The sequence below is a fragment of the Mesoplodon mirus genome (assembly GCF_964341445.2).
Source record: "Mesoplodon mirus genome assembly, chromosome: 1".
NCBI classification, from domain to species: domain Eukaryota; kingdom Metazoa; phylum Chordata; class Mammalia; order Artiodactyla; family Ziphiidae; genus Mesoplodon; species Mesoplodon mirus.
In genome coordinates, this window is record NC_138976.1 from 226,570,208 (window position 1) to 226,594,435 (window position 24,228).

At 35.8% G+C, this 24,228-nt stretch overlaps 1 protein-coding gene across 2 annotated transcripts in view; it reads left to right on the forward strand.

Moving 5' to 3' along the window:
• FBXO8 (F-box protein 8) overlaps nt 1–24,228 on the forward strand; it is a 35,646-nt gene that overhangs the window by 5,196 nt on the left and 6,222 nt on the right. Inside the window, exons 2-3 of one of the 2 annotated variants that reach the window (XM_082619908.1) lie at nt 6,658–6,994; nt 9,467–9,593. In XM_082619908.1, the coding sequence (XP_082476034.1) occupies nt 6,666–6,994; nt 9,467–9,593 (456 nt within the window). In that variant the 5' untranslated portion in view covers nt 6,658–6,665. The remainder of the gene's footprint in view (nt 1–6,657; nt 6,995–9,466; nt 9,594–24,228) is intronic. The other variant, XM_082619909.1, reaches the window with a different exon arrangement.

A 24,228-nucleotide genomic window follows, 5' to 3' on the forward strand; every position in this document is an offset into this window, starting at 1 on the left:
CTTTACATATAAGTCTATAATCCATTCTGATGATTTTTTGAAAGATGTGATATTTAGGTCGAGGTTCATCTAATTCAGTTTTTCTTATTGTTCACCATTCATCCATTCTTGCAGTCAACAAATATTTACTGAGTGCTTTGTAGGTCTAAGGCACTGTGTTTGGTATTGGATTTTTCCATGTAGCCTATTGTGTTGAATTAGTCCCCCATCTTAGTACTTACAGGCAGTTCTTACTCTGAACAGTACCATGTAAACTGAAATGCATGAGTGTTAGAACTATGGCCTTGCTGTGCACAGTCCCATGGAACTGTCATCCAGTAGTTAGCTTGGTACTGTACAAGGCAAGGACTACCTGTATATATTTTTAAATTTTTAATAAACAATAATAAAGCACAGTATGATAGGTGAGTTCCAAAATTATTGTCATCTTAAGGAACATATGTTTGAATAATTCGTGTTTTATTTTATTTTTTAATTTATTTATTATTTATCTTTGGCTGCATTGGGTCTTTGTTGCTGTGCATGGGCTTTCTCTAGTTGCGGCAAGCGGGGGCTACTCTTCGTTGTGGTGCGCTGGCTTCTCATTGTGGTGGCTTCTCTTGTTGCAGAGCATGGGCTCTAGGCGCACGGGCTTCAGTAGTTGTGGCACGCAGGCTCAGTAGTTGCGGCTCGCGGGCTCTAGATCGCAGTCTCAGTAGTTGTGGCGCACAGGCTTAGTTGCTCCGTGGCATGTGGGATCTTCCTGGACCAGGGCTCAAACCCGTGTCCCCTGCATTGGCAGGTAGATTCTTTACCACTGCGCCACCAGGGAAGCCCATAATTCGTATTTTATAATCAAGAAATATGTTTTAAAAATATAGATCTCAACAGTTGTAACATTGATTTCAAAGATACAAGAAACTGACACTCTATCCGTAAAGCTCTTTATAATTCAAGATCCTGGGATGTGGAGATGTCATAAAGATCTAGAGTAGAACTTTCTTATTAATCGATTTATTTTGTTATACCGCCATAAGGACTCTTGATATGTTGAATCTTCCCATGAAGTCTTAAAGTTTTCATTTCTAGAAACATGTCTATAGTGATTAAAGATGATGGTAGTACTTAACTGCCAAAAAGGTATCTCTGTTATCACTGACTGGTAACTAAATACTTGACCTTATTTGCCAAGCTAAGAGTGTCAGCCTAAGCAAAGTTAGTTTCTTCTAACTTTATATATTTACTAGTTGTTATTTTTTTCTCCTAGCAAAGGTAAATGGCATCTCCAAATTCACAGATCCTCAATTAATGGAATTTGGAAGCAGGATTATAACTACTCAGATCATTAGGTCCAGAATAACCAGGTGTACTCTGAAATGGGAGAACCAAAATAAATGAGAGTTATCATTTAAAGGGGACTGAGTGGTGACTACAAAACCACCTGTTATGATAAATTCCCTATGGCTTAGGTTCTCTTAACCCCTTTAAATTCCATGGGATTAGACTTATTCACTGTTTATCTGGTGAGGAAAATGAGTACCACAGACTATAAGCTAAACAGATTCTGTGTGGGAGTCTGAACCAGATCTTTTTTCACGTCAAAGTGTATGTGCTTTCCACAAGAACAGTAGCCTAAAGAGAGGCTGCAGCTGGGAGCAGCATGGAGGTAATAAGCAGTGACAGAGGGAGAAGAGATGAGGGCTAGTGATGAAGAAGCAGATGGTGGATCGTCTTTGCCAGTTCTGGGCATAAGGTTTGGTGGTTAAGACTAACCGTTGGACTCAGATAGACCTGAGATGGAATCCTAAGTTTTCCATTTGCCGGCTCTGAGATCTTGGGCAAAGTTGCTTAACCTCTCTGAGTCACTATTTCTTCAGCTATAAAATTAGAATAATACCTACCTATGAAGGTTGTTTTGAGGACAGAAATGAGATAATGTATCAAAACTTCCACAATGCTTGGCATAGAGTAAGTACTAAATAAATTGTGGTTTATAGTACAAAAACAATATTATGGTTTAATATTTATATTATTAAATATTATGTTAAAAATATTGTGCACATAATGTTATGTATGAAAGGAGGGAACACAGCCAGGAATTCCAAGCCTTAAATCTGCACACGCAAAGTTAAAAGGGTATTTTTTACCCCTATGTTCTTTAAAAATACTTCTTCAGCCTTTAAAAGAAAATTTTCTATCACAACTGACAAGAATAATTCTTACTATTTTGATGTTTGCCTTGACAGGGGTCTCCTACTACTCTTAAACTGTGATGCTGAGCATTTATCTCCTTAGTGATGGTTTTCAGTCTGTATGACGCTAAGCTCTTAGGGCAGTAATTCTTATATTTAGTGCACATCAAACTCAGTTATTTTTAAATTTCACATGCTTGGATTCCTCAATCAGGAGATTTATGTTTACAGAAAGGTTGTATGATTAATAAAAATAACTGGTGTGTACCTTTTACCCAGATTCACCAATTTTAAACATTTTGCAACATTGCATTAACATTCTCTCTGTATAGAGACAGATGTTTCTGTTTTTCTGAACCATTTGAGACTGTCTTATATATTATGCCTTAATAATTCAGTTTTTTTCCTAAAGAACAAGAATATACTCTGACAAAACCGCTGTACAGTTATCAAATTCAGAAAAGTTGACATTCATATAAGTATTTTTATCCAATCTACAGCCCGTATGTCTAGTTTTTCAGTTATCCCAATAATGCCCTTTCTAGCACTTTTTTTTTCACTCTAAGATCCAGTCCATGCACTCCATTTAGATGTCATATTTTTCAGTCTCCTTTAATCTGGAATGATTCCTTTCTTTATCTTCACAGCATTGGCAATTTTGAAGGAAAAAAAGGATTATTTATAGACTCTTGGGTTTCTCTGATATTCCTCATGATTAGATAAAGGTTATACATTTTTGGCCGGGGTACTGTATAATTGTTATATCCTTCTCAGGGTATCATGTCCAGAGAGGCATATATGTCCTATCCCTCTCAGGGTATCATGTCCAGAGAGGCATATATGTCCGTTTGTCTCTTATTGGTAAATGTTAAGTTTGAACACTTGGTTAAATATTGTCTGATTTCTTAATTTCTTTTTGTAATTAATGTAATGTAATTAATATATGTAGGGAGGTACTTTGAGACTCTGTAAATCTTCCATTCTTTATCAAACTCCAGATTCAGCACCCACTGATAATTCTTTCCTTAAGAATTAGTTTTTCTATGATGGTAGTTAAATGATGATTTTTCTAACTCATTATTCAGAATTTTACAATAAGGAAGAGCTTTCCTTTCTTTATGTAATATTTAGTGATCATCAGTGTAGACTCACTCATGGGTCTCTTTTATGTGATAATTGAAGTATCATTCAATAAGTTTTACTGAAATGCTCATCATTTTCACTCTGTGAAAATATGGTTTTGTCAAAACAAATGAGCTAACATTTTATTATTAGCTGTGAAGTGCACTTTATATGTAATATTTAATACAACAGCCCTCTGAGCTATATGTATTACCACTATATTATATGCAAATTATCACCTTAAATATGAGGAAACGAAAGCTTAGACTAGTCAAGTAAATTCCCCAAGGTCCTGTAAGCGCTCATCAGTGGAGTCAGGATTTGAACTGAAGTCTGTTCAACTTCAGAGTCCACAGCACTAGGCTCCCTCCGTGACTCGCTTCACAACTTCTGTCGTGGATCTCCTGTCTTTTTGAGAGTTTTATCACTTTTCTGACAGTTCTATCCACATTCCACACCACTATTACCCTAAGGAAGACTGGGAGTGGGGTGGAACACTGTAGACACGCTTTCCTTTCTCCGAAGGATAAATATATGATAGTAATCCTTCTCAAGTGATTTATCATACTGTGTTTTTGCTCCATATCAAGAACTGCTTTAAAGGGAAAAAGACATCCCACAAGGGTAATTTGCAGTAGAAGAATATTTATTTAGCAGTAGAAGAATAGAAAATGCAGTTTTCTTTGTCTGAATCACATGTAGATGAGCCTCAAACCTCCACCCTCCCGATCAACTTTTTTTAATCCTAAGAACCAGCTGTTGGCTTCACCTCTTTTCTGCCTGCTGGATGCTTTCCGAATCACTTTATCCAGTGCTCTATTTAAGTGATCCCCATTAAAGTCCAGAGCCTAGGGAAGTCACCCTGATTCTGTGTTCCACTAGCAACATCCCTGAGAGTAACAACAGCTGCCTACCCATATGTCACTAGAAAGATGTTGTAGGGAAAGTACATACAAAACTGATGTTAAATGCCTTAAATCTTGAGGCTTCAGACATCACAGTCACCACGTTTGATTATTTACCTTTAGTGCTGCAAATGCAAAAGAGAAGAATAAATATAATTATCTAAAATGACAACAGATATACTGGGTGAGCTGAGCACTCAGTTCAATTTCTAGATATTTTCTTGCTAAGATAAACAGAGAAATGGCTATGATAAAAATTTTAAAATGTTTATGAGCCTTTTGTGTCAAAATTAAGTTGTACTTATGTTGTAACATAACATAGTATATTTAAACATTAAGGAAACTTATAGCTCCTTATAAATTTTTGTTGATATTCTGTATTTTTTTCTGTGTTAATTTACTGTCTGTAGTTTTGCCTTTTCTAGAATGTCTTATAATTGGAATCACATATTACATAGCATTTTCAGATCAGCTGCTTTCACTTGTAATATGCATTTAAGTTTCTTCCATATCTTTTCATGGCTTGATAGCTCATTTCTTTCTAGCACTAAACATTCCATTGTCTAGATGTACCACAGTAAATTATCCATTCACCTGCTGAAGGACAACTTGATTGCTTATAAGCGTTGGTAATTATGACTAAAGCTGCAGGTTTGTGTGCAGGTTTTTGTGTGGACATGAGTTCCCAACTTACTTGGGTAGATACCAAGGAGCATAAATGCTGGACCATATGGTAAAAGTATGTTTATTTTTGTAAGAAACTGTCAAACTGTCTTCCAAAGTGACTGTACCATTTTGAATTCACACATCCTTGCCAGCATCTGGTGTTGTCAGTTTGGGATTTCAATCATTCTAATAGAAAATAAGAATTTAGTTATTCGTAGCTTAACCACTACTTCAGGAACTGCTACCATTATGGTGGTATGTGTCATAGGGAGGGAAAGTTACTACCTTTTGTGGTTTCTTTGTAAAAACAAATTTCCCCACATTTAAAAATTATTAATATGTTCCTTCTCTCCGTATCCTCCCTCCCGCATCTCTTTATAGCTTAAGCTTTTGGATTTCCAAGCAGTTCACAGTAAGGACAAAGAGTGAAAAATTATCCTGGACTGTTTTTTCTGTTTTAATCAACAAGTAGCCTGTTACAGTGGCCATTATCCAACTACTAGACAATAATTCAATAAATATACATGCCTTTTTAAATACTGAAAAAATAATCGGTGACATTCTTTGAAATGCTACTCAATTTTCAAATTATTCCTAATAATTTTCAGAATTTCTGGTCACCAGTGGGCTTGGGGAGGGGTTGCTTTTTTTATTTTTTTTGATTATTACTCCTTATTGTAAGCAGCCAATTAAAACCATATTTTAAGGTTAGGTCATGCTATGAAATTTATTTTAATGATTTTGAACAAAAATCCATTTCTTCCTCCAAATTTTTAAAACACACACGTCCCAGTAGTCAACTTGGGCTTTTAAAACAAGAATATTTTGTTTGTAAAAGAGATGATGAAAATAATTATTTGTGTTAGTTAAAAGCTCTTCCTAATTTCATTTTTCTCAGTGAATTTATTTGCCCAGGGAAAGTTACTTATTTGCAAAACCAAGTGAAATAGAAAGTCTAGGCCAATAGTCTTCTAAATATTTGTATATGAGGAAGTCTGATATTTGTAAGAGATAAATGTAGAGCTACTTTGGTTGGAGGTCAAGTGGAGAGAGCAGAGGCCAGAGCACTCCCATCCCTTCTCCTGCCTTTTCCCAGGTACCTCTGAGGAGTCCATAGGGCTCCTGGAGAAGAACTGGAAAATTAGTCTAAATTATGATTTGTATTTAAAGCAGCAACAGAACCAGAGAGTCGTTACTGAGCTCTTTATCGTGGAGTCCTACGTGTCTAATTTATAAGGTTTCTGAATTAGACTTCAGGGCCTATGTTACATTTTATTACAGCATACAACTTAAGAGCAGACTGGCAAGAATTAAACAAAACGCCTGTTTCACAGCTGTTACGCATCTGGGAATTTGGTTAAAAGGGCCTAGCTTAGCTTAGCCTGGGTTGTGATAAAAAGCAGGGTGTACAGGTCTTTTAAGTGAAGTCCTGTGCTCTGATCAGAGTTGTATTTAATACTGGCCCATAAGTCCACATAATTATAATTTGTAAGAGTCTTTAAGACGTCAGTAACTTTTAAATCTTACCTTGTGAAAAATGAACATGTCACCTGTGGACTTTAAAAGTGGTTAGCAAAGTGAGATAAAGGTGATAATCAAACTAAATAGTTCTCCATCCAAGTTTCATACTTACTGTGTTCCAACTATTTGTAACTTCCTACTCCATTTAATATGCTTTAATGAGCAATGTTCATTCTGATAAATGAATGCTTCATGTAGACTTGTTGTACCGCAGGGAAAGGTGGATTACTTTTTTAATGTCGCCTTCTTACTCCATTCTGGCTTTCTCCCAGGCTTGCAGATGGGTCAGGGGCTGTGGAGAGTGGCCAGAAACCAGCAGCTACAGCAGGAAGGCTACAGTGAGCAAGGCTACCTCAGCAGAGAGCAGGGCAGGAGGATGGCTGCCAGCAGCATTTCTAACACCAGTAATCGCAAACAAGTCCAAGGGGGCATTGATATATATCATCTTTTGAAGACAAGGAAATCGAAAGAACAGGAAGGATTCATTAATTTGGAAATGTTGCCTCCCGAGCTAAGCTTTACCATCTTGTCCTACCTGAATGCAACTGACCTCTGCTTAGCTTCCTGTGTTTGGCAGGACCTGGCCAATGATGAACTTCTCTGGCAAGGGTAAGTTCAGCCCACCATGTTTGATCCAGGTAGCTCTAAGTAGAATCTTGCCTACAGGTCGTGGGTTTTTTGTTTTTTGTGTTTGTTTGTTTGTTTTTTGGGGGGGTGGTGGTGCTGCTTGTTAGCATAAACTTTAACTGGTGAATATTTCATTTACTTTTTATATTTTCTAACCACTATTTGTTCAATGAATTAGGCAAATACTAGAAAGCAAAGAGATAATCTACTTGCTGAAGTGAAAGTAGACTGTAGAAATTTCAGCAGCTATTTTACCAGGTTAAATTTAAGCTATAAATCTAAGAACTTTTGGTGCAATAGAATCTATGGAACCTAAGTTACTCCTTAATAGATTTTATACATGAGTCATGAAAATGAATCATTGAATCTTGGGTTTTCTAGCATTCTTTACCAAAGTTTATTTAAGTCCCATTATTTTAAAATGAAACTTCTGAACAGAGTAAAACATGTCTAAAAACAAGTTTTTTGAGACTTTAAAACCATTTTTCAGTGAAAATCTATGGAGAGAATCAATTATCTAAATAGCCAAACTTTAGTAAAAATGTATTACCAACAATGACATTTTTAACTCGGGCTTCCCGATGCTATAGAATTATAGTATTAATTATGTAGTTCATTTCTCAGCCTTCAAATAGCTAAAAATCATCAATATCATCTTGTTATTCTTCCCTTGTCTTGTCATAATGAAGTTACTGTGGAAGTGAGAGGAAATTCTATTAGTAATGTTTAAAGTATAGTTATTAATTTTTAATTGTTTGGTGTAAGAGGAAAGAAAAGTACTTTAAAACTGGCTCACTTTTATTTATAACCTCTTTTCTACACTTTAATATTCCCATCAAACTTAATTTATGATCCTATATTTGAACTTTGGAGAAGAGTTTATGCTTATATGAACTCAATCAGAATGTAGTTTTCATTTGGGATTTAAATTCGGATTGTTCATTTTTAAAAGAAATGCTTCCTTTAGTGTTTACCACATAATTATGCCTATATATCTGACGCTTGGATTTTTTTTTCTTAGTGATAAATTAAAGGCTAGCTTAGTTTTTTATTTTTTGTTTTTTTAATTTGGATGTTGAGAGGTTCTATTGCTTTCATGTAGCTTAGTAATAAAATCAAAAGCTATGGGACTAGATTAAAGACACTGCTAAAATATTGATAATTTTCTAAACAAGTTACTAAACTCGTTACGAAATCAGTGATTTCATTTGGTTGGTAAAAATAATGCAAGGATGTAAATTAACTATTAAGAAGATATTCCCATATAAAATTAGATATTTTACCCACTATCCTCAGAAATTTTGATGTTACAGGCTAAGACGGTTAACTTTTTTGTTTTCTTGTAAGCTGTGTGTGTGAGAAAAGAAGGAAGTTTGAGCCAAAAATCAATGATGAATATCAGAAAGTGAAACTATGGTTCACTTTCTGGATGAATACATCCAGAATTTCCAAGCATTGTAATAACATGAAACATTAGCTTTCAAATAACAACCAGTAGCTAATGCCTCAAACAGAGTTGGAAACAGGTACACCAGTGTGTAGAAACAGTGTGTTTTGAGGTATGAACCATTAGCATTTTAAGTATTACAGATTTTGTAAACAATCGTATATAGCTGTGATAGTAAAGAACCAGCATTTTGAAGCAGTATCTTAAAAACTGCTAAACTTAATGTTACAACTTTTCATTTAAGTATTGAAGTTATAGCATTACTATTTCTCCCTCTGGCCAGCAACCTTCCTCCTTCCACCAATTCAGTTGTATTTTGCAATAGAGCACATACTTGCTTAATTCTGTTTAAACTCTTGGTTAAGATTGCAAACTCAGGGGCTTCCCTGGTGGCGCAGTGGTTGAGAGTCCACCTGCCGATGCAGGGAACATGGGTTCGTGCCCCGGTCCTGGAGGATCCCACATGCCCTGGAGTGGCTGGGCCCATGAGCCATGGTCGCTGAGCCTGCACGTCCGGAGCCTGTGCTCCGCTTGCAAACTCAGGAGTAAGCTCCTTGGATTCAGATCAAGCTGTGTTTCCCTGGGCAGCTTTTTTATGGTGTCTGTTTCTTTATCTGTAGCACCAAATCATGGGATTGTTGTAAAGACTGAGCAAGTTAATACTATTAAAATGCTTTAAATAGTGCCTGGCATCTAGTAAGCACTTGGTAAATGTTGGCTATCATCATCATCATCATTATTTATGTTTAACTTCAGTAGGACTCACAAATATTACTAATATTTGTAACTCACATTTATTAAGTGCTGTCAAAATTGCTAAACTGAAGGCATTTGTCTATCTTATTCTGGTAAACAAATAAAACAAGTATAAAAGTAAACATTTTATACTTTAGAGCTGTAAAATCCAATTTTATGTTATTTCATATCACTATTTTATCATATATATACATATTTAACTTAGAAAAATTCAATATAGTCATGTTTTCTCGTCTGATTTTATCTTACAGGTTGTGTAAATCCACTTGGGGTCACTGTTCCATATACAATAAGAACCCACCTCTAGGATTTTCTTTTAGAAAATTGTACATGCAGCTGGATGAAGGCAGCCTCACCTTTAATGCCAACCCAGATGAGGTAAGTGAAGAATTTGAATATTTTGTAACGGTTGAACTTTATCTTGCTGCAGCTTTCCAACATAATAAACTTGCAAGTAAATTACAAGTCACTGAACATGACTTTTCAATCACTGCAAAGCCCTGTATTTGAAGTTATTGCTATGTGACTTAGTCATTTCTTTTTACCTTACCATGTCATGTTCTGATCTTGCTACCTGCTCACTTTGTATGGCAGCTTCCATGACATATGTGCAGCCCGCCACTGGACTTGGTTGAGATACTGCTACATTATAAGTCGAGAGCACAAAATATGTTCATCAAACTTTATCTGCAGCATTTTCTTTGTTTCATCATTTCCATTTAGAAACAATGCTATTTTTATCAGAGGTAATCACAAAGGACATTTTTCTAGTTTGTGACACATCAAAAGGTCTTTAAATAATGCCTTTAACAATCTCATACATGATGGCATAGAAACAACTTATAGATTCTGTTATAAAACTGAATAATTTTGCATTAATTCTTTAATTCTTTTTTCTAAAGACAATAAGCAAACACAAATAGAGAGCAGGGAGAGTGGGAGAAGCAAAAAGAACTGTTTGAAATTAATTAATTATTTAATTATTTCTTAACATAACATATGAGTGATCAAAATGTGAAGACAGTTCTTTCTCTGATTCCCCCTTACCCCTGTTCTTATTTTAATATATTCTGGAAAGATTCAGAGTTTCAGAAATGTTTAAGTATCTACTAGACTTACTCTTAGAAATCTAATAGAAATTATGTAACACTCAGAACTAATACTTATGGGTGGATCATTTTCTATGGAAAAATTTATCTGGCAGTTATCTTATTTATTTAATTTTCAAAAACCAACTTTCTTCATTTGTTGTAGAGGTATCAAGGACTCCCTAGTTACCTTAATATTAATATTCTTTAATTAATATTAGTTCATATTAAAGAACTACTGATCTTATAAATATGCACATAATAACACAAATGACATTTTGAAATTAAATTGACTTTTGCTTATTATATATGATTTCTCTGTTAAATTTTTCTTGTACATGAATAAAAATATAACACTGCTACAAAGGTTTACTAATACATATACATCATCAGTTAAGTCTTAGCCCAAATACAACCAAGTATATATGTTATAAAGCAAATATGTTATAAGCAGTTTTTACTTTCAGTGAATAGAAGACTGATACTTTTAATGAAAGTAGAATGATTTATAAGAAGTTAAAGTTCCAATTACACATTTGAAACCAATATAATATGGATGTTGCTAATTAAAACGGTTGTATGACTAGCGATATAATAAGAAATATTTTGCATCAGTATCTTGAGTTAATTGAATGACGATTACTGGAGAAGACCTGAGGCAGAGTAGTACAGTGTTTTACTCCAGATATGCAGGAATCAGGAAAGGCAGCTGTTACAGGCCCTGTCTTATGCCCAGTTCATCCAGGCATACTGGCTCCAGTCATGAATTAACTCCAATGTTGAGTAAAACTGTCATCTTCAATTCATATCGCTTGCAAATGTTACATTCTAAGGAAAGTGTGACTTGGTAAGTACTGAGTTATAAGTTTTCAAAGTCAAACAAGTTGGATGTGACTGCCCATATTGGTTATGGTAAGTAGTCATTCCTCGCTAAGGGAGGACCAATTTTTAAACAAGTTATAAAGCATCCTTATTATGCAAAGATGAAACTGTAGATAGGCCCTTATATACTAGAATATGATATGGGTAGTTTTAAATATCTAAATTGGAAAAGCTAGATGTCAGAATATGTTTGTTTCCATCTTTGCAGCTACATATATCAGACTATAGAGTTCTTGTTACACCTCCTCTAGAGTGTTTGGGTGGAGGGGGGCAGAGAAAAGAGGCAAAATTAAAGTCCTCTTTTTATCTGGCAAAAAAATGTTAAAAAATTTCAGTCAAATATTAACTTAAAGAGGGGATTCAATTTACTAATTGAAATAAGATTTTTAGATCTTCAGATTTTTACTTATCCATCCTACCTACCATTGTTATTGAGAGTTGGCTGTATTTTTGTCTTTACTCCCTGGCCTGATTCAGGGATATCCTGGAGCATTCCAGAAGTATTGAATTTACTGTTTTGAAAGGGGCACATACTGCTGCCAGGCGGCATGGAACTGAACCATCCCAAGTGACTTTTGGTTCCAGAATTCTGCTTCTATGCTTTTATGAACATCAGTAACTCAGCAAGCAGCTGTCGCCTAATAACAAAATAGAATTCTCTCTTTACCAGAATATACTTAGGACATAAATAGGCGTGGAAGGACATTGAAGTACACTTGTAGGTGCAGGGAAATGAGAAGTATTTTGATAGCTATTCCACACTTGCTTTCATTGACTAATAAATAATCAATATCAATTTGGTTGTTTATCCAACCAAAATATAATTGAAAGATTATCCTAATAGGTGTTTTTATATAGAACTTACCTACAATGAGTCATACTTTAGCCAGGTCTTAGAATGACTCTTGCCATGATTTTTTAGTGCTAGCAATCAGGAAGTACTTTATGGAGGTTGATTTTTTTTCCCCCTTCACTGGAGCACTGTCATCAGATGTGTTATTTGGGTTCATTTAAGCCTGAGAAGTAAATTATTTTTGATGATATGCTTAAATGTAAGTGGTGTTTATTATAAGTACCTGAGATAAGATGTATATAATTGTTCAGTATTGTAACAAGTCTACTTTTCCATAATTTCTAGTTCTGTACTTAACATTTTGATAGCAAGCATCATTAAAATATTATAAAAATAAGAATACTTACAGCCACAGGGAACGAGATTCTCCAAAGGACATCGTTCATGTCACGGATATGGGTAACCAAACTCCACAGCAGCTGCTGGCAGTGGCTTATGGGGTGGGGGAGAACTTCCGCACAGTTTGTGGTACGATTGTCTAGCACGCTGCTGTTATATGCATGACATTGTGATCTCAGCTGTATGTAAAGTCTTGATCTTATGCATGAGCTTGTGTACTTTGTGGCAGGTGACCACATTCTAGTAAAGGAATGTGCTAAAAACCATCTGTTTACATTAGGCTGTATTTCCCCTGCATGTACAAGTTACGTGTGTGATTTTATTCCACAGCAGTGTTATAATAAAGTAATTTTACTTATCAACCAGTAAGCTATATTCCCTGTGCTCCATTTAGTATTAAACTATTTCTTGACATAGTTATTTTTAAAACTAGAGTTTCTGAAATTGGTAGTGAATGTGGTTTAACTTTATATTATAGGTTTATTTTTATTCATATTTCTATAAATATGTTTATAAATTTAAAAAATTATATCCTCATTGGGGTCAGGTAAAAGAAGTCTTTTTTACAACTATGTAAGCACATTTTTCCTGTGTTCATATTGAAAGACCCACATGCATACAATTGTGTGCATTCTATTAGATTGATCTGGAATAGAATCTATTAGAAGAAACATTTTAAATTTGACCTAAGCATATGTTTTAGATGGAAATGTATGCACAAACTGTTTTTGAGATATCATCTTCTTTTTGTTGTTGGACCAGCTAAAATATAAACAGGAAATTTGGAGGAGTTCTCCATTATAGAAAAGAACTCAGGTTTATACTCAGATTTTACAATATCTCATATATTAAATCTTACTTTTTGCTCCAGTATACTGCAGCAAAACATTCATTGCCGTTACTTCATAGCATAGAAACAATGATGAAAAATAACTTGTGTTCCTGGAGATACAAAACCCTGATATCACCAGAATTTACACATTTCCCAAATGTATTCTTTGTAATAATTATTCCACAGGATAATGGACATAGTCAAAGGATTTCCCAAGTCTAGTAAATTTGACCATGATAGGTTGTGATTAGTCGGCTCATTTACAGAATAACTTGTCAAAGCCTCTAATATACTGATGCACATTGTGAATATCTACGAGGAGGGTATTGTGTGCCGTATTATGCAGGTTTATTTGACATAGTGTCTTTTTGGCAGGTGGGCGGGGCGTGGGGAGTATAAAGTAACATTCCAGGGAACACATTCTGAGATACGCTAGTGTAGATTATCTGCAGTCTTTCTATGTGTAAATGAATATGTGTTCTTAAATGAATAGACACCTGGCTTGAATGATTGAAATATCCTGTTGTTCACTGACAGCTACCTGATATTTATTTTACCTGTAATCTTCTTTTTATTGAAAGTGTATGGATCTATAATTGTTTGTTCTCTTTTCTTTGGTCTGAGAGTATTAATTACAAAAAGATAAAATAAAACAGAGTTGAGTCTTGACAACCAAGAGCTTTATTCATGTTCTGTATTTTGACTGTAGTCTAACATGTTAAGGAAAACGTTAGTTTGGAAAGTAAGAGTAGGACAACAAACCTGATAACAATGTTGTATTCAAGTAACTACATGTAGACATTGATTAAGTATCCATGTCAAATAACTTGGAACAGATCATTCATCATTATATTCTTGGTATCTCGTTCTCTACACTAACTCTATTACGTCTCCTGAAACAGGAGCATTCCCAGGGAAGGTTGAAAGGCCACTAGATGCTTTTTAGTTGGGCAAACGTACTGTCTTTTGAGGTTTTATCCTTAGTTCTACAGGTCTAGAAGTCTGACTTTATCTTTCCACCGAAATTAGATCAGTCTCTCAGGAATAAACTTAAGCTGTAGATAGTAGAACCTGAGCCAGGTTGACAATAAAATGGGTATACTTTGAACAGTGCCTCATAGCATGAAGAAAGAGAGAATGCCTAAGTTCTTAGCTAATATTATGAACTAAAATATATCTAGGACTTAAATGTAAGGCCAGATATTATAAAACTCTTAGAGGAAAACATAGGCAGAACACTCTATGACATAAATCACAGCAAGGTCCTTTTTGACCCACCTCTAGAGAAATGGAAATAAAGACAAAAATAAACACATGGGACCTAATGAAACTTAAAAGCTTTTGCACAGCAAAGGAAACCATAAACAAGACCAAAAGACAACCCTCAGAATGGGAGAAAATATTTGCAAATGAAGCAACTGACAAAGGATTAATCTCCAACATTTACAAGCAGCTCATGCAGCTCAATATCAATAAACAAACAACCCAATCCAAAAATGGGCAGAAGACCTAAATAAGCATTTCTCCAAAGAAGATATACAGATTGCCAACAAACACATGAAAGGATGCTCAACATCACTAATCATTAGAGAAATGCAAATCAAAACTACAATGAGATCCCACCTCACACCGGTCAGAATGGCCACCATCAAAAAGTCTACAAACAATAAATGCTGGAAAGGGTGTGGAGAAAAGGGAACCCTCTTGGGACTGCTGGTGGGAATTTAAATTGATACAGCCACTATGGAGAACAGTATGGTTCCTTAAAAACCTAAAAATAGAACTGCCATATGACCCAGCAATCCCACTACTGGGCATATACCCTGAGAAAACCATAATTCAAAAAGAGTCATGTACCACAGTGTTCATTGCAGCTCTATTTACAATAGCCAGGACATGGAAGCAACCTAAGTGTCCAATGACAAATGAATGGATAAAGAAGATGTGGCACATATATACAATGGAATATTACTCAGCCATAAAAAGAAACAAAATTGAGTTATTTGTAGTGAGGTGAATGGACCTAGAGACTGTCATACAGAGTGAAATAAGTCAGAAAGAGAAAAACAAATACCGTATGCTCACACATATATATGGAATCTAAAAAAAAATGGCTCTGATGAACCTAGGGGCAGGACAGGAATAAAGATGCAGATGTAGAGAATGGACTTGAGGACAAGGAGGGGGGAGGGTAAGCTGGGACGAAGTGAGAGAGTGGCATGGACATATATACACTACCAAATGTAAAATAGATAGCTAGTGGGAAGCAGCCGCATGGCACAGGGAGAGCAGCTTGGTGCTTTGTATCCACCTAGAGGGGTGGGAGGGAGATGCAAGAGGGAGGAAATATGGGTATGTGTATGTATAGCTGATTCACTTCGTTATACAGAAGAAACTAGCACACCATTGTAAAGCAATTATACTCCAATAAAGATGTTAAAAAATAATAAATAAATAAATAAATAAATAAAATATATATAGGAATAATTGGCTCCTCAGTGCCCTGCACTGGGCTGCCCCACTCAGTATGATCTGCTACCTATAGTACCCACCTTCCCTGTATGTTTCATCTAGGGTGTTTTTGGCTTGAAAGAACAAAGAACCTAATAATGGCTTAAACCATGTAAACTTATTTACTTCAGAAGACACCCAGAATGGGTGTCCCAGAGTTATTTCAGTGATACAGTGATCTCATCATGGGACCTCAGTGAGTTGACTTTTGCCCTCTCTTGATAACAAAGTAGCTGCCACTACTCAAGATATCACATTCTCATATGAAAGTACCCTCAGCACAAAGAAAGGGGGCAAACTCCCTCTTCAAATTCCTTATGCTTATTAGAGAGAAAGAATTCTTTTCGGGAGCCTTCAGTTCATGAGAACTGAATCACATGAACACCCGTAGACCAGTAGAGAACAGAATAGAAAGGGTTATGTGATTGGCTTAGACCTAACATGATTTAGCAACTGTGGCTGAGATGCTAGAAGCGGTGAAGGAGCGAAACAGCCTTTGGGAAGGCATCCAAGCATCTGCAACACTATTTTCACTAGTGAGCCACTTGAAAAATTTGTGATTTTGCTTCCCTTATTTCTGCGGCTCTGCTGGTTTAGAGACCTTAATACTCAAGGCAGGAATATTGACACCAGGGGCACAACAATTCAAGCTGCCTGAGGAGGCTGCCTTCTTGCCATTTCAGTCCTCCTGCCACTGAGCAAAGAGACCAAAAGGAAAAAATTAAAAAGGTATGAGGGCAGATAATTATGTTGTGGTTGAAGTGACTGAGTCTGATCACCAGAAGGAAATAGTTACTGCTACACAGTGTGGAAAAACAAAAGGCTATAAGTGGAACTCAGGAGATGTCTAGAGTTCTTCTAATTCCATTATATTCAACTGTGAAAGTTATTGTTGAAAAATCGCAGTAGTCCTGTAGGGGCAGGGTTTAAATCCCATCACTAGATAAAGAACCTCGACCAGCTGAGAGGCTGGCTTCATTTCTCAAGAGCTAAATATAGATTATCCCAAGCTAATCATGTTACCTCCATTCCCCTTGGCTTCCATGACATCCATGTCAACCAGTTCTGACCTGTGACACAGACCCTGTGACGAAAGAGTACTGTATATGCACACGCACAGTTCTGGCCATCGGTATATAAGGATGCAGTGACAGGAACACCTGCAGCCACCTTGAAGCCATGCAGGTTGTTAACAGCACACCAAGAATAGCACACTGGAAGGAAAAAGAATTGGGTCCCATGATGCCATGTGTGAGCCTAAAACCCTGGAGCCTTAGTAGCTTGGGATTCCTTATACAAGGTAATAAATCCCTGTATTTCTTTTGAATTGAGGTTCCTATGTTTGTAATCAAAACATCCTAATGCTGCATCATCATCATCATCATCATCATCATCACTGCTGTTACCCAAACTCGTAGGAGTTTGATGTGAAATCCTGAGCAGAAATTTGTTCATAAAAATAAGCATTGCTAATTCTCATTAGCAAGTTAATTTTATCTCCAGATTGCTGATGAGAGTTTAGAGTAAAAAGAGCTAGTTGACAATGAGAGGAGTCCCTCACCAAATATAGCTTCTCCTCTGTAAAGATTATTTACCCCGAAGACCTAAAACACTCACGTTCATCGGCAAAGTCCCTTCACCTTGATCATCCTTAGCGTCAAAGGGCAAAATTATGCCTCTCAGACACTGAATATTATCCTCTCGATAAGTTAATAACCTTCAGCCAGGTACAGCTGGTCAAGTCATACTAAACTAGAGGCCATTAACTCTCTTCAGGGCAACATGATGTATGTGTGGGTATATATGGATGTATGTTTCTGTCTGTTTCAATCTGATCTGTCATGTGTTGACTTTATGATTAAGAAGAGGACTTTATCCTGTGTCTATGAGGTCAACTTTATTTTACACTCTGCCCTGACCATACTATATCTGTGGTCACCCTCCCTTACCCTTCCTTGTCTGCAAGAGGCATTCCAGCATGTGGTTTAGAATCAGTCCATAGAAAGACACTGGTAGACTCAGTATAAACCTTTCAGAAGCTTCAGAGAGAATCAATTTCCCAGGCTGCTTGCTAGTCTGTATCTGATTGAAAAAGATTCAGGCCTGGAGTATTCCATAGTTTATTCATCACTCAAACCGCCTGATGAGTTTTGGTTTTGTTTTCCTAAGTATGTTATAGGAAATACGAATTTGCTACCTCATTTAAGTGTAAATTGTCTGGGGTAGAAGCATACTGAAATTAGTGCACAATGTACTGATCTAGGGCTTTGGTCTAGAGGAAAGAATAAAATTAGAATATTTTAATTGTAATATCTTAGCACCACAACACTCATACTACAAGTTTAAAAATGTGAAATGCTAAAATGAGCAAGACTTTTTTCTTTGTATGAATTTTGTTACAAATTTAGATACGTGTACCTAGAGACTTCTTTGCAGTATTGTATTAATATTTTAAGTACATTTCAAGAAAAATCTGTTTGCCTTTTGTTTCCTTACTTTACCCTCTCTGACCACCTTGACACCTCTACCATGTTCTTCTTTATCTGATGTGACCACATTTTCAGTGGAACCTGACATCACGTCTAGATTTAGGTTCTCAGCTTTCATGTCCAAGGTAGTTGTCTCTCCTACATCTCTTTCCCGAATTGGAAATTGCTGCTACCAGTGTCACCAAGAGTGCTTTTTCAGTGATGGAAAAGACAATATTTCCTCAGTTATTGGATGTCATCACTTGTACAGCATCCATCAATTTAATTACAGCTTTGAAATATGGAAGTTCGCAGGAAACACTACATTAAATGCAATGTTTTGACCAACTAATCGTGTACATGTATCCATAAGATTATGTAACCTTTTTCTTCTTTCATATCAAAGTTTTTAGAGATGCCTTCTTTATAATCAAAGTCTTAACATCTTTCTGAATCACTTATTAGCAGTTAAATATATCATTAGAATGACATGTTGCTTTTTATTTTTGGAATGGTTACTTCGACCTTTGGGGGTTTATAATTGGAGGCATTTACAGTGTACTGGTCCAACTCATAGGTTTTTATGTTATTTTTTTCTTTTGTTATGTTATTATTTTCTCTTTTTTCCCCTATTTGAATTATATAATCCTTACAAATTTACAGCTTCTCTTGAAAGTCATCTGGGAGCTTTACACAGAGAGATTCAAATATTCATTCAACAGATACTTATTAAGTGTCTCTCCACTTGCTAGTTATATGACCTTGACCTTGGGCAAATTATTTACACTCTCCGTGCTTCAGTTTCCCCATCTCTAAAATGGGGGCAATAGGGGACTTCTCTGGCAGTCCAGTGGTTAGGACTTTGAGCTCTCACTGCCAAGAGCCCAGGTTCAATCCCTGGTCGGGAACTAAGTTACCACAAGCTGCACGGCGTGACCAAAAAAAAAAATGGGGACAATAATAGTACCTATATCATGGCAGTGTTGTGAAAATTTAATGAAATTATATGTGTTAAATGCTTAGCGCTTCTAAGTGCTCACTAAAACGTAGTCTTATATTTACACTAGAAGTAGAGCTACACACACCACGCACAGGAGAAGGCACTGCTCTAGGCTTGGAGGTTCTTCCTCTCCTGGAACTTTTGGATTGTAGTAAATACATATTTGATACCTGAGTAATGGTCCTTCATGAAGTATGTATCGGTCACACCAACATCTTCTAGCTTTAGATGGTGATACACTTTGCCTTTAATTTCATTTTCTGACATGTGATGAGCAATCTTTGCATATACAGTAACTTTTTGGTTCAGTGGTACTGTTTGGTTTAATCTTTTTGAAGACATTTTAAGCAATAAATTGAGGTCCAAAATTATGTTCAAGTTAAAATGTGTCTTGGCTGAAATGGTGGTAGGATGAACAGATACCTTAATTACATGAAGAAGTATGCACATGTGTTGGCAGTGAAACTACCATTTAAATCCCAACTTCTCTGCTTGTCTACTATTAAGATTTGGGCTTTAAAAAATTTTTTTTAATTTTAACCTCCTTTTGAAAGTATATGTTCTGTTAGGAGAACACTTAAAAAGAATTCTGTTTATTTAAAAATTGATTCAGAGCTGTTAAAACATACTTATAAATGTACATTCTAGAATTTAGGTAGTATGATAAAATTGTAATTTTTATTTATTTATCAAAGAAGAGTCAGTCATTTAAATAGCCGTATATGTAGGTATGTACGTGTATATCTATAAATGCACATATTACAAATGCAATATTTGTGTGTGACTTTTATAAAGTGGGAATTCTAAACTAACATTTGTGCTCAAGTGTGTCACTTTATCATTAGTTTGAAGTGTTATCTATCATACCTTAACCTAATAGAGTTTTATCTCCATATTTTGATTAGGATGCTGTGTTTTTCTGATTTACAGACAGATTAGAGATGGGGCTTTTTCTAGAAGCTTACATCACCTACCAGCAATTGTCAATACTAATTGCAATAATGATTGCTATATTTAATTATTGGTAGTAATTTATCACAAGTAACATCATCTTCATGCAGTGATCTAGCCCAGTTATGGGTGTGACTCCTTGGAGACTGTTAGAACTCACAGACATGGCTCGTTTTCTGTTTGAGGCTATTAGAACCAATTAATAGGGACTTTTTATTGTTATTTGAAACCTTAGATGATGAAGTTCATGTTATTTTTTTCTGATGTCGTTGCTTTCTCTCCTATGAAAAAGAAGCAGAAAGATCTGTCCCACGCCTCTCCTCCATTTTTCCTGGACTCCATTAGAGATGATTTTCCATTTTTCTTTTGATTTTTTTTTGAACTATCCCTCCTTTTTGTGAGTCTCCTGTTGACATCTTCTAGCTACAAATAATTTAGGGCATATGTGTGACTGTTCTTAGCAATTCCTCAGCATTGTGCACTTTCACATACGAACAGCCTTCCATAAATTGTTCTTGGAAGCTGAAAGCCTTGCCAATTCAAACAGGTCCATGAATAAGCTGACTTCAGTCCATACTCATGACTTTTCATTATCCTCCAGATAGAATGTGGTGTCCTGACCAATTTCAGTAACTGAATCAGAGGGTACTGGCTACATGGGCCCTCTCTCTTCTCTCCACAACTGTCACTTCTCCATGTAAGTGTGGACAGCGTGAGCGCTCTGTTCTTCCCAGGCAACTGACGAGACTGAAATCTGCAGCTCAGACTTGAAGCTGACATCAACATTATCTTTAAGTATCTTTCCCCACGTTTATTACCCGCCTTTTCCTCTTAGTTATAAAGTCACATAGAACCTTCCAGTGAATAGCCTAGTTTTGGGCACCTCAGTTAGAGGAAAGCATTACTTATTACTCTTATAAAATAATCTTTCTACATAGACGACTTAAAAAACTTGGGCATAGTTTTTGCTTTAGTTTTTTCAATCTAGTGACTAGATTAGGAATAATTAGAGTAAATTCCCACGAATAAAAGTATTGTGTGACATTTCTGAAGTTGTGTGCTGAAGGTCAGTGTTATATACATAGGAGAGTTGCATGGTAAAACTTAGTGGGCAGAATGAAATGAATTGACAGCGTAAAAGCATAGATACCTAGTCTTAAACTTTCTCATTAAGTAATCTTCCGCATTTATTTCACTTCAGCTAAAGAGCAAGGTGTTGATTTGTTTTTTAATTTGCAGAATACGTAGCCCTAGAAGAATTTCACGTATTCAAGGTCTATGTGTTTTTTCCTTTAACTGTAGAGCACATGTTCTCTAATTAACTAGGAAGAGTGAGAACTGCTGGACTGGATGAAAATGAATAGATTTTACATTTTCATTAGCAACTCTGCTAGCACTATGAAAAGGAGGAACAGTATCAGAGATGTCATCTTAACCATTGCTGCTGCTATTTTCAAACAAGACAATGGGAATACTCTGACCTGTAGAGGGCTGCACTCTGACGTGCTAACTTTTTAGAAATAATTAAGATTTTAAAATAAAAGCTTTCACAATATACAGTGTATCTAATTGTTACAGTAGTTTTAGTACGAAAAGGTTACATTTCAACTGTTCATTTCACTGTGGTTAAAATGTATACTTGAATATTAGTAGATTAGAAATCTAGATTCAATTATTTTGTTTTGTAAATATTTATTGTTAAAATTTAAGGATAGTTATTCTAAAAGTTTTCAAATGTCCTTTTAAAAAGAAAATTAAATGCCGTGTCCAGTTCGCTTTCTATTGTTTAATGTTCAAAGGACAGATTTATTACCTGAACAGCAGTAGCCATGGTACTTGATTTTTACATTTTATACAATGGCAGATTTGAACAAAACTAGCTAAAGCAAAAAATTTTTTTAACTAAATTTCTTTCCTAAGTTGTTCTTTAGGGAAACAAATTAAGGGTACTCCCTAGCATGTCAGTTTTGTTTTATTAGTGATTTCTTTTATTGATACCAACTGTTACACAGTGTGTCTGCCAAGTGTCTGGGCCAGTTGCCAGTACTTTCAGTACTAGTAGTCAGCACTTTAAAAAAAAAAAAATTAAGACTTTTTTATTAAGAGCAGTTTTAGCTTCACAGCAGAAGTCAGTACTTTGCATGCCTAGTTTACTAGAATTCACTTTGTCCCCAAATACATATTTTTTGGTTCTGAACATATATATGGTAGATTTTACTTTTGAAGCACACTGTGGATAATAATGATTTGATCCCAAAAAATAGGCTTTATTAAAAGAGGAGAGAAAAATATGGGTATTTATATAATAAAAGAAAAGAATGTAGATATATCTTAAAACAGGAATTGCTGTGTGAAAGGAGCCATTCTTATCGTAGTAAGCAAATGGAGAGATACATTAGGTAGGGGACTGAGCTCCAACACATCCTCTTCTTCACCCTGAATTCCTTCTTAATATTGGCTTTAGCTATTTGCATATGTTTTCTTGAATTATTTGTGTTTGCCACCTAAATAAACATTGTGTCTAAACAGCTTACCGCTCTAATTGGAGTGTTTAAGTCTTGGTGCTGTCATTTGCATAACAAATTTTAGTGACATAATCCATGGAGAATGCTTTACAGAATTTCTTGGTTTTTTTTTTTTTTGTCTTTGAATCACTGACAGCATGTGTTCTATTAAAGCAAACCTTAGCATGAGATGAGATGAATTCACCTTAACTTCTCCTGGGTTTTCATTGCTGCTTGGCCCTCCTTTTCTTTATCCCTAGTGGATTCCCTTTTACACCCTGCACCACTGTTGGTAGAAAGCTTTACCATTTTGCTCAAGGAGCCAAGTCAGCTCTCTTTTTCAACTCTCTCCAGATGGCTTGTCCTCCCTAAAAAGAAAACCAACACGCACTCTGTTTTTGTCTTTTAACATTTTCTTCATGCACCTGTCTCCAAACCAGTACCGCTCTCCTGTCTTCCAGGCTGAGAAAGCATGTTAGACCCCACCTGTGTTTTCATTCCTTTCCCCTGCTCTCCTCTACTTGCAGCTCCAATTATCTTCTCTTTCTTATCTTTTTGCCCTTTAATTTTGCCATTTTTTCCCTCCTATATACTAATACATTTTTCAAGTGAGTCGGCTGTACTCGGTTTCCTTACCTTGCTCATCCCCTAGCTTTCTACTTGGACTTGAGTTCCCATAACTCTGTGGAAAGGGACCTCTTGAAAGACATTATTTTAAAAGTTTCTTAAAGCAAAACTCTTATACTTGTGTCTATCACTGTAAACCTGGCAGTGTGCATTATTTGGAGAAGAAGTTCCATAGCTTTCATCAGCTTAAGGTCTTCACTCAAACCACACACAGTGTTTATTCCTTTTTCCTTGTGACACAGATGTCACAAGTCAATCTTTTCAGGTGTCTTAATGCCTTAATCTTTTCTTCTTTTCTAAATAGCTTCACCTTTAGACCTAATATCCCTGTATCCCGCAACTCTTCCTTACATAACATGAAGTCTAGACCCTCCAACAATCCAATCAGGCCCTGGTTTCCTTTATTCAGATAGTTCTAATTTGTCAATATACCCCATAAGATGTGACATCCAGAATTGGACACTTTTTAGTGCATCATGTAGATGATAATGAGCTAAAACCTTCCTTTCTCTGGAAACTATGTTAATATAGGCTAATATTAATGTTCATGATTTCCTCTCTGCCTGTGAGACACACACGCATGCACACACGTACACACACAGAAACACACATATACTGCTGAGAGTTTTAGTTCTGATTAATAACTATAATTAATGCTATATGATCTAGGGATTCCTCTGTACCATTCTTGTAAAACATTATTAAAAATCAAAAATACTCATACATGTATTAAACAAATACGTAGTTATTCAACAGATCTCATGCTATGGTTTCTTTCATTTTTATTGCTTACAAAACAAGATAGGAATTCGGATGGTTGCCAGCTTGCCTATTGAAGACAATTATAATCTGGTCCCATGTCCTTTTCTGTTTTGTCATCCCTTACTCTTCACTCTGAAAGCCCTGCTTAAGTAACCTTCCTTTCCAGAGGAATCCCGGGCTTGAAACTGATGCTGTC